Source organism: Cygnus olor, chromosome 12 (genome assembly GCF_009769625.2).
Source record: "Cygnus olor isolate bCygOlo1 chromosome 12, bCygOlo1.pri.v2, whole genome shotgun sequence".
Taxonomy (NCBI): domain Eukaryota; kingdom Metazoa; phylum Chordata; class Aves; order Anseriformes; family Anatidae; genus Cygnus; species Cygnus olor.
In genome coordinates this window covers 2,980,545-2,991,422 of record NC_049180.1, presented here as the reverse complement: position 1 = coordinate 2,991,422, position 10,878 = coordinate 2,980,545, and the positions used below count along the sequence as shown (strand labels likewise).

General features: G+C 56.2%; 1 protein-coding gene across 1 annotated transcript; it reads right to left on the bottom strand.

The window, feature by feature from the left end:
- Positions 1-6,504: 6,504 nt before the first annotated feature.
- FOXF1 (forkhead box F1) lies at positions 6,505-10,532 on the bottom strand. The gene is made up of 2 exons (XM_040571499.1): positions 9,438-10,532; positions 6,505-7,571 (listed from the first exon to the last, which is right to left on the bottom strand). Exons 1-2 carry the CDS (start codon positions 10,498-10,500, stop codon positions 7,411-7,413), a joined length of 1,224 nt encoding a protein of 407 aa, XP_040427433.1. The 5' UTR covers positions 10,501-10,532; the 3' UTR covers positions 6,505-7,410.
- Between the last annotated feature and the right edge of the window lie 346 nt (positions 10,533-10,878).

Here is a 10,878-nt window from a genome sequence, read left to right as displayed (position 1 = left end):
TGATCTGCTAACAATAAAAACGAGGTGGCTAAATGCCACTCAGCACTGAAAACTATACAATCATGAGGGTTTTCCTTCAGACAGCTATGTCCATGCATTTCCTGGAACAAGGACAAGGCCACACAGCTTCAATCCACCAAAGACAACGGCGAGTAAACAAGCCATCTTGCTGTGTAGTCTCCTCTGAGTGACAAGAATCAGAGATTGTTTGTTTCCATGGAGAGAAAAAGGAAAAAAAAAAAGTCTCAACATCAGGGTGGGAAGACAGCAAAGCCTGCTCCTGTGTCACAGCCAGGTCCCCATCCAGCCCTCCAGCGCCTCCATTCACATTTGTCCCTGGTTCCCTCCCAGAAAGCAGTCTTTAAGGACAGAGGACTTAGCTCATTATCATTGGAGACCAATAAAATATCTGGGGAAAGGGATGGTTAAATACTGGCTTCAAGTCACGTCTTTTTTTTTTTGTTTGTTTTAAATTTAATCGTCTTATAGTGCTCCAAAGGAAGAAACGAACGTTTTTAAGAAAATGCTTCTATTGAAAATCTAGCACTGGCTCTGCATTTTTCTCTACAACTGCAGCAAGGGTTGAGGAGGGGGAGGAAAAGCATGCGCTGGGATTTCTCTCATTCCGGTTCCTTAGAAGGAACAGCCCCATGCAGCAGTTCTGGCTCTGGAGGAAACATCTGTGACTGTGACCATGTTAAGTCAGGGAAACGTACCCCTCTGTGAGGTAGGCTCTTGTGTATGAATGCCTCTATTTCCTCATTGCCATCTATTAAAGATTATCTCTCTACAAGAAAAGTGCACCATTTCCCATGTTTTTATGTATAATGTCTGCAACGTCTGCTGTAAACATCATGAAAAGTTTCTCTGCCCCTCCACTGACATAGGTAGAAAAGTCACTGCTTTTCATCTTTCAAAGCACTGCAGAAATGTTTAGGGTCGTGTATCCTGCCATTGTTCTGGGCTGGGCATCTCACTGAAGTCACTGGGAGAAATGACTTCAGGATACGGACCTATCTAGTCAATCTTTATGGTGGCCCCAGTAACGTCCACATTTTACAGATGGAAAAATGAGGAAGGTGGAGCTCCTGCTAGACCAGATGCAACTGGTAATTCCCAGCACTTGGGGAAACAACTGGCGGGACAGGTTAGAAACTCATGAGAAGCTCTCTCCCTCAAAAAATAAAACCAGCGTGGTGACCTTTTGACATTTCTACGTGACAGGTGGGCATCTTGTATCTTCCCAACGGAGCTGCAGCATCGCAGCCACTCTGCCTCCTCACAGCCCTGCTGTGGTTGGGGATCGTGTGATCCTTTCGATCCTCCTGCTCCAGGAGAGCCTTCTAGTCAGTCAAAGCACTTAACTGCAAGCCTCTCTCCAGTCCAGGGACATAAATCACGGCTCTCTTATCCCATGAGACAAGATGGGGGACAGAAACTGAGCTCCTTTCCCTGAGACGTGCCTCCTCCAGAGGTCTAGCAAATCAACTATGTTGTGGTCCACCCATCCCATGCAGAAACATGTGGGGCTAAAACGGGGCAATTTTTTTCTTTGAGGAATAAGGCAAACATTCAGGACTGTTAGATGAGAGGAAAAAAAGGCAGGGAAGGAAGTGAAACATTCATGAAAGGTTGCAAAAACCTCTACATTTCTAGGCATTAGTGTATCCATTCCTGCCACTCCTTAGTATCTTTGAGCAATCTGTTAGAATAAAGTTAATCATTCAGACAAGAGTAATACTTACAGTTTTTCCAGAGGGATATCGTGTTTTCAGAGTCTTTCCAGGCACTTGCACTGCTCAGATTCCGAAGTCTGGTGTTTCCACCTTTCTGAAGGAAGCGATTACTCAGGTAGTTGATCTGCAGTGTCTTTTCTTTACCACCATATAGGAACACAATCGCTGTAACAAGTCCAGCTCCAAGTGAACTCTTGGTACTCTTAAGTCCCTGCAAAACTTTCCAGGCTCTGACATACTGCTTTCTCAGGTGTGTTTGCTTATTTTTTCAGTAATTAGCCTGAAGCTGAGCTGAGCCACAGAACTGCACTTTCTGTACCATTCTGGGTCTTTCAACTCCCGCTGCCTCAAATAAAGAAATGACTATGTCCAGTCTCTAGTATTTATGTCACTGTAAGAAATACTGAAGTGAGGTGGCACTGCCAATGTCCACGCATCTCATTCCTTGATCAAGCAGATCTGATCTCTCGGATTGACATTTGCTCTGCTATATGTGCCTGTGACCATGAATTTCAACCTCAGACCTGCAGGCTTCTTGGGCTCTCTCAGAGAACCTGCAGGAAGTGTCTGAGAAGAGGAGATTCATGTTTGCCTCAGATACCGGGGAACTGGTCTCAAAGAACCTCTCATAAACCTGTGCAAATAGACAGCTCTCCATCCTGGAAGATCAGTAACGATGAGCTTTATTCCTTCTTTTATCGTTCCTTAATAATATTCTGATTTTAGTTGCTTACTGGGCAGGATGAGTACTGGCAATGAAAGTTATTTAAAAAACAACTGAGTTGCATGCCTCTCCTCACTTCTTGAGCCAATCTTATAATTGTTCCTATGAATAACATCAGCTCACAATTGCGGAGCTGCCGCTAGCACTCGGGGCATCTTCTGCTCATCATGGGGGTCTCCTTCAGCCAGACGCATGCTCCCCTGCATCAGTTATGTCCCTGAGGTCGAATCCCAGTGCCAAAGACTTTTTGGCACAAACATGCAAATGCCAAGCCTGCAGGAACAACCCTAGCACTGTCTTCCTGCAGAAATTGGTATCAGGCAGGAGTTACGCTTGTAAGCACGCATGGAAAGTGAGCAAATGTCCAGGTTTGGTCTTCTGAAAGCATGTGGTCTTCCAAAATAAGTCAAAGTCCCCTTTTGAAAAAGTTCCCTTTTGAAAAGTTCACTTTTGAAAAGTGAAAATTACTGTAACTGAGATCCACTGACGCGTGTAGGTCCCAGACTTCTTGGATTCAACACAGAAGTCAGGCACCCAATTATCCTGGTGGATCTGAGCCTTCACCTGCTAAAAAGTACAGACCAAACTCAGAACTTGGCCATCTAAATACCCTTTTAAGATTCAAAGGATCTGATTCCACCAGCAAAGTCTCCAAAGTGCCTAGTTTGCTGCTAGTCTGCGTAACCACCCCCATCCAAGAGCATCACGTGCTGAGTATACATGGGATTCTCTATGCAACCCCATGCCGCATATCCCCATCCATCCCACCTGGGGGTAGAACAGGCCTAACCCAGAAGCATTCCACAAAAACGGTTTGTCCGATGTGCTCAAGCGCCAATGTTTCGATGCTAAATTTGAAGATGCAGGAAAGGGCCGTTCACCTTCGGAGCGCCGGCTACCAGAAAGCGGAAGGAAAAAGAAAAAAAAAAAATAAAAGAAAAAAAAAAAAGGAAAAGAAAGGAAAAGAAACCTCAACCCCGAGCCTGCAGCACCCGCCCCAGCAGGGCGCACGGAGGAAAGGGCAGACGCCTCCCGGAGCGGTGCGCGGTGCGCGGCACCAGGTGGCGCTGCCGCCAAGGGAACGGCTCCGCGCCGCCCCCGGGCCCGCTCCCCCTCCCCAGGTGCCGCCCCCCGACCAAAAGAGCCCAGCATCGCCCCCCGACCCCCACCCCCACCCCCCGGCGGGGACCTCAGCCCCGCACCGCCTCTCGTGGGGCCCCCAAGTGCAGCTCTCGCACCCTTGGGGCTTTCTGCGCCCTGCCCGTGCGGGACCATCGTGTGCCTCTCCCCCCCAAAGCAAGCAGCTGTGCGCACACGAGCGTGCAAGGAGCAGGGCAGTAAGTGTGCACATCCAGCTTCGTGGCAGGGGAAGGAAACACCCGGGAAGCATCAGGGCCACCAAGGCTCCTTGCCACCCAAACGCTCTGCTGTGACACCACCTGGCCCTGCTGCCTGGTGCCTTCTGGGTCCCCTTGTGCCACATCTGGTCGGAGGCATCAGGCCTGTTCCTTGCTGTGCGTCGAATTTCAGCACAACAGCCCTGCATAAAGCTCACGGGCCACCGCAGGGCATCCGCAATGGGAAACTTTCCTATCGTAGAAACACCAAGAACAAAGAAGACCAGGTAGTTTTATCACCTATGGATGGGGCAGCGGGTGATGAGGAGTAGTGAGCGGATCCCCGATGCTCAACGGAGCCACATCGGCTGACCACAGCTTGGAGCTGGGCAGGGGGAGGCTGTTGCGTGAGCAAATACCGTATTTCTGAGCAAGCCTACTTCTCCTCTCCTCTTACAAGGCTCCACCAGTGTTTCTGAACAAGCTTATTTCTCCTCACCTCCCAGCAGAGCCCACCCGACCACACAGACATACACGCAGAGCTGCTACAAAGGGGCCGGTTGTGATAGCAGCTAGGTTTTTTGCCATCCCCTGGGACAACACATGCAGGGAAAAAGCAGGTTTGTCTCGTGCAGAACAAGGGCTGGGGGCAGGAGCCCGTAGGGTTTCATCCTCTCCTCCCTGGTGGAGGTGTCTGAGATGGAGAGCTGCCTGTTTAGACTGCGCTCACTGGCTTGAGGAGTATGTGGCGTCCACGGTATGCGGTGGTTCTGTTTTTCCAGGTTTGGCGGCATGGGGCAGGGGAACCGATGGGAGGGAGGAAAATGAATCATGCGAACCTTTGTTGGGGACCAGATATCAAACTTTGCTCAGGCTGGACCCGCGGATTGCAAGGTGTCTGCCTGCCCTTTCCATCCCCTGCAGACACCAAGCTGTGAGCGGATCGATAGTACACGCAGAGGAGCAAGTTCAACGTGAATCTGAAGGATGAAACGAATCTTAGGAATGATAGTGAGATTTCAAGGAAGGAAAAACCACTTGGCAGAGACTGAACTCCTCACCCTGAGCCTCTATCTCAACCACACCTAGTGCAGATATGTGCGTCAGGAGCGAAACCTCAACCTTCAGCTTGTACGTTAAAAAGATGGTAACAACACAGCTCACCTCCAGCAGGGACGGTCAACAGTGCAGGGGACAGAGGGAAGGATCCGTCCAGAAAGGCGTAAAAACAGGGGAACCCCAGTAAATGTTGCACATTGTTCGCCATCAGCCTAAGCAGACCTACCCTTGAAAAATAAACACCCAAAAATAATAATAAAAAGAAAAAATCCTGGAGAGAGGCCTCTACCAGCTCTGACAAAGCCTTTCCCACCTGCCTTAATTAGAAGAGCAATTAGAAAGATATTTTGTTGGTTTGTTACCGGCTGAGTTTCCTTTTAATTAAACTCATTACATAAAGCTGGGCTAATTAGCGCGCCGTAACCTAATTTGCCTGTAAAAAGAGAGAAATAGCCGACGAAGGAGTCAGATTTAGCCGTATGCATCTCATTTTTTTATTGTTTTTACTCCATGGCTGGCTTCGTAGCATGAGCTGCTGTGGGCGCGTTGGCCTCCAGGTATCGTAAAAGGGGAACTGCCTTGAGAGAGGGGGTAACAAACCCCACTCCGCAGCCACCAGCCTGTCCCCATCCTTGTCCCCGTCCCCAGCCACCCGCTGTCCCGCAGGCACGGAGGGTGCGGGTCTGTCTCCGCTGAGCGCAGCGCGGTGACCCCGCGGGAGCCGCTCCAGCCCCCTGTTCGCCCGCTTGAATTTCTTATTTTTATTTTTTTTAAGTTACTTTTAATTTTTTTTTTTCCACGGCGAGGGAAAAGCCTGCGGGCACCTCCACGGCGCTGCCCCAGCAGACGCGGTTTTGCCGAGCCGGCCCGCGGCCGCTCTCCCCCTGCCGCGGGGGTTCCGCGGGTGCCCGAAGCCGCCGGGGTCCCGGCCGGCCCCGAGGAAGAGAAGGACGAAGAGGAGGAGGAGGAGAAGGAGGAAGAAGGAGCCGAGAGCTGGGGCTCCGCAGCGACCCGCCACGTCCCCCAGCAAGAAGCAAATCGCTGTCGGGCACCGCGTTTCGCTTTCTCCTTGGGCGAGGCGATAACAGCAGCAAAAAAATATATATATATAAAAATTAAAAATCGCCTCCGATTTGCCTCCCTCCTCTCTTTATTCTTCTCGGGGGGTTTTGCCCCAAACACCCGAAGGTTTCCGCGGTCGGGCGGCCCCTCCGCGCCCCGCGGAGCCCCCCGACTCCTCAGATATAATTACGCGTCTTACACCGCATGCTCGTTTATTTGCTGCTCATACAATCGTGAAGCCCATGTACAAATAACATACATGTTTTATTTCGGTTCGATTTTTTTTTTTTTTTTTTTTTTTATCCTTAGGGACGAAACGTACACAAAAGGGCAGGGCGGGGAAAAAAAAATAAACCAACAAAAACAAAACCAAAACCAACCACATAATTACAATTTTATACAGTGCAGAAAGAAATTAAAATAGGTGTCACCGAACTGTACAAAGGGCAAAAAAAAAAAAATAGAGGGGGGACGGAGGGGAATAATCCTTCATTATATATATATTTCTATAAAAACATATGGAAGATTGTCTTTACACAAAGACCATAATCGGTTTAAAATTTACAAAGGTTAACTAAAAAAAAAAATCTATATGGCAAATATTGCCAACAGAGCTCCACCGCTTTAATACTGATCAACTGAGACTACTCGTGTCTCGATTATTAGCAACAACAACAAAAAAAATGTAGAATAAATAACAGAATGAGCATGGCTGTCTCTTTTCAAAGTGCCTTATTCTCTCTGCATAGGGTCTGATCCTGCAGTCTTTATGCAGGCAAAAAAAAAAATTATATATATAGTTAAAAAAAAAATCCCTCTGAGAGATTTTTGCCCGCTGTGTGTTTGCCGGCAAAGAAACAAAACTAAGAAGATATTTCTCGGAAGTAGGGGCTCGAAGTGAGACGGGACCGAAGGGCCGGGCCGGGAAGCCCGGAGGCGACCGGGGGGGCAGCGCGGAGCGGCCGCAGGCACCGGGGGGGTCCTTGGAGCCCCCGGCCCGAGCCGGCTCTGCCCCTACCCACCGGGGTGGTGGCATCGCTCAATGCACTGACTTAGAAAACGTGGTTAGCAAATTCTTTTTCTTCTTTCTTTCTTTTCTTTTTTTTTTTTCTTTCTTTCTTTCTTTCTTTTTTTTTTTTTTTTAAAAAGGAAATAATCAAAACCTCATTTGTCAAACTCTTAACCCAAACTCGCAGTCGGGGATTTCGGGTGAGGAGGCGGCGGTGGGTGTTTCGGGGGGCTGCTTTTGCTTTTCCTCTCACCCCAAGCCGACCCAAGCGGAGAAGCAGAAGAAGGCAGAGACCGTCTCTGATTGAAGACACGTGTTGGGGCCGGGGCCGGTGCTCGGCCGCCGCGCACGGCGGTCCCCGGGGCTCCCGGTCCTTCCTCCCGGCCCGGAGAGACCCCCCTGCGCCCCCAGGGTCCGGGGTGGGGGGGCTCGGTGCCCGGGTCAGGCCTCGGCGGCCCCGGGAGGTGGCTTTTCCGCCCCGTATCACATAACGCACGGCTTGATGTCCTGGTATGTCACTTGTTGGTGGTAATAGGAGCCGCTGCCCGCCGAATGCATGGAGGAGGAGGCCATGGCGTTGAAAGAGAAGACGAATTCCTTTCTGTCGCACATGCTCGGAGACTGGGAGTGATACCGCGGGATGCCTGCGGGACAGGGGGAAAAAGAGTTGTCAGCCGTCGTGGGTACGGTCAGTAAAAGAGGTTGAGCACGGCGGAGAAGCCGCCGCCCGCGCCTCGCAGAGCCCGCTTGGGAATTTGGGGTTTTACACCTCAATATTGGGGCAGGTGGCGACGAGGCAAACTCCACGGCCTCGGCAGTCTCTTAGCCGGCCCGAGGAGACTTCAAGGAGATGGTTTGGGTTTTGTCTCGGGTTGGTTTTATTTTATTTTATTTTATTTTTTCCCCCCACTTTTTGCGCCCTCGAGGGTGCCCGGTGCTCCCCGCGGGGTGCGGAGCGGGGCAGTGCGGCCGCTCTCAGCCCAGTCCCGATGGGCCGGCCCCAGAAAGCGGCTGGAGAGGCCGAGGGCGAAAAGCAGCCGAGGGCGGAATTTTCTCTGCCTCTTCTGCAGCCGCCTGGGGACGTAAAAAGGCCCCGAAGTGTTGGGGTGCGCTCGGGAGGAGCCGCGGACCCCGGGACGGCGCTGGGAACCCGGGCGATTTTTGGGAGCTGCTGCCCTCACGCCGCGGGCGGCCCCGGCGCCTTCTCCGGGCGGCTTTTTGCTCCTTTTTCCAGCGATTTGGGGTTCGTTCAAGGTCTTTCCAAGCGAGCTGTGTACGGCAGATAACCACCGGCTCGGTGGCGGAGCGGGGACCGAGGCAGGAGCCCGGCGGGACCCCGCAGACGGCCGCTGTCCCCGCCATGGCCCGGCCCGGCTCGGCTCGGCTCTGTGCCCGGGCCAGGCCTCGCTGTCCTCCCTCCAGCGCCTTTCCGCCCTTCCCTCGGCGCTCCTGCCCCGCTGCCGCTGTTTTACACCCTGGCCGCGGGGTTTTTCTCGCTCCCCCGAAGGCGCGGGGATGCTGCGCAGCCCCCAGCCCCGCTCCCCGCACCCCGACAGCCTCCCCGAGGGGACTTTGGGCCTCCGCACGAAGGCCAGCCCCGGCCTCCACGTCCCTCCGCAGGCCTCCGTGGTCCAGCAGAGGCCGAAAACACGACACCCCCCCTCCGGGCCAGGGCAAAGCCTCCACCGGGCAGCAGCAGGGGGGCTGCGGGGAGGCCGAGGCCGGGCCGAGGCTGCGGGGCGCGGGGAGCCCCAGACTCTGACTTCCGCATGGGCGGAGGAGCGGAGGCCGGAGGGAGGCGGCGGGCCTGGAAAACACAGCCCCGAGGAAAACACAGCCCCGGCAGGAGCGGGTCGCGGGGGCGGCGGGGGCCGGGGGCGGGAGGAACCGGGTGGCGGGCACCCAAGTGGGGAAATCCCCCCCATTTCTCCCTCCGACGTCGCTGGGAGCCTCCGGAGCCCTCGATAACCCTAACCCTAAGGCCTCGATAGAGGTTGAAGACCGGAGCCAAGCTCCCCGTCAGTCGCTGTGGGGCTGCCGGCACCCCTTCGTCCTCCCCCCTCGCCCCTTCCCTGCCCCGTCCCCGCCGCTCTGCCCTCTCCTACCTATTCGCTCCGAGCCCCGGTACTCCCGGCACCCATCCCGGACCTCACCTTCCCGTAGCCCCGCTCCTGCCCGAGCCCACCAGCCCTAGGCCCGGGGCAGCTCCGGCCGCGGAGCAGCCCCTTGGGGAGCGGAGCCCGGGGCTCGGCGGCTCCCGGCCCCGCAGCAGCGACGGGGCGAACCCCGACGGCACGAACCGCCCGGGCAGCACCACCGTGGTGCCGGCCGGTTCCCCCGGGAAAGGAGGCGAGGAGCGAGGGCACGGCGGCCTCTCCCGGGGCGGGGGGATGCCTAAAAACGGTCCCCGACCCTGCCCGCCCCCCCCCCCCCCGCCAGCTCCGCCGGCAGCCCCCGGCCGAGCCGTCGCGGCGGGCTCGGGGCTCTCCCCACGCGTGTCCGCGCCTCACCTTGCAGCTCGGCGGTGTTGTGGCTGTTCTGGTGCAGGTAGGACTGGTCGAGGGAGTGCGTGGAAAGGCTGGAGGAGAGCGGGTTGGCCGTGGGGTTGCAGGGCGACAGCGGCTGCTGCTTGATGTAGGAAGCTCCCGTGTTCAAGGCGGCCGAAGCGGAGGGAGCCCAAGCCGAGGCCGAGCTGGAGTAGACCGAGTGCGGCTCCATCACGCCGCCGCCGGCGAGCAGCGGGGAGGCCGGCACGGAGCCGTCGTGGTGCGGGTATTCCCCCGCCGAGGAGCCGGTGCAGCCGCCCATGTAGGAGTGCCCGCCGTTAGCGGGCAGGTGGGGCACGGAGTGGCCGGCCAGCCCCATCCCGTCCACGTTGCCGGCCAAGTGGCCGTTCATCATGCCCAAGCCCCCCTCGAGGGAGAGGCTGTTGGGGGGGCACGAGAGCCCTCCGGCCGAGCCCTGGAAGCTGTAGCTGTCGGGGAGGTGGTTGAAGCTGAGCCCGTTCATCATGCTGTACATGGGTTTCAGCGCCTGGCATTTCCTCCTGAAGCCTCGGGGCCGGCGGCGGAACGAGCCCTCCTCGAACATGAACTCGCTGGCGGGGTCGATGGTCCAGTAGTGGCCCTTGCCCGGGCGGCCCAGCCCTTTGGGCAGCTTGATGAAGCACTCGTTGAGCGAGAGGTTGTGGCGCACCGAGTTTTTCCAGCCCTGGTAGGAGCCGCGGAAGAAAGGGAAGCGGCTCTGCAAGAACTGGTAGATCTCGCTCAGGGTCAGCCGCTTGGAGGGCGAGCTCTGGATGGCCATGACGATGAGGGCGATGTAGGAATAGGGCGGCTTCTCCGGCCGCCGGATCCCCGCGTTCGTTTTCTTCGCTTTAGGACCGCCGCCGCCGCCCGCCGCTCCGCCGCTGCCCGCAGCGCTGCCGGCCGGCCCGGGGGGGGCCCCGGGGGCGGCGTCCATGGCCGAGCTCTGCGGCTGCTTCTCGGCCACGGAGGACATGGGGCCGTAGCTGCTGTGCGCCGGAGGAGGAGGGGGCTGAGAGGACAGAGCCTGCTGCGCTTCTGCAGTCATCTACGGCCAGGTCCGCGGCGGCCAGCCCCGGCCCTCCTCCGCCACCCCCCCCCGCGCACCCCCCCAAAAGGCCACGCTGCTGGGGGCTCGCCGCGACGGCCCCCCCCCTTCCCTGTGCCCCCCTTCCTCCTCCTCCTCCTCCTCCTCCTCCTCCTCCTCCTCCCGGCGGGGTTTGTTTCCACCGGGAGACTTCACCCCTCGGCGGCTAAACAAATGGCAGCGACCCCCCCCCCACCCCTTTTCCCTCCTCCTCCCACTTTATCCCTAAATCCGAGCCCGGCGAGCGAAAGGCGGAGGGCTGGGGGGGAGGCAGCCGGGGCGGGGGGGGGGGGGGGTGAAGAAAGAAGCCGGGCTCGGTGCTCGGAGGGAGAAGCCGCC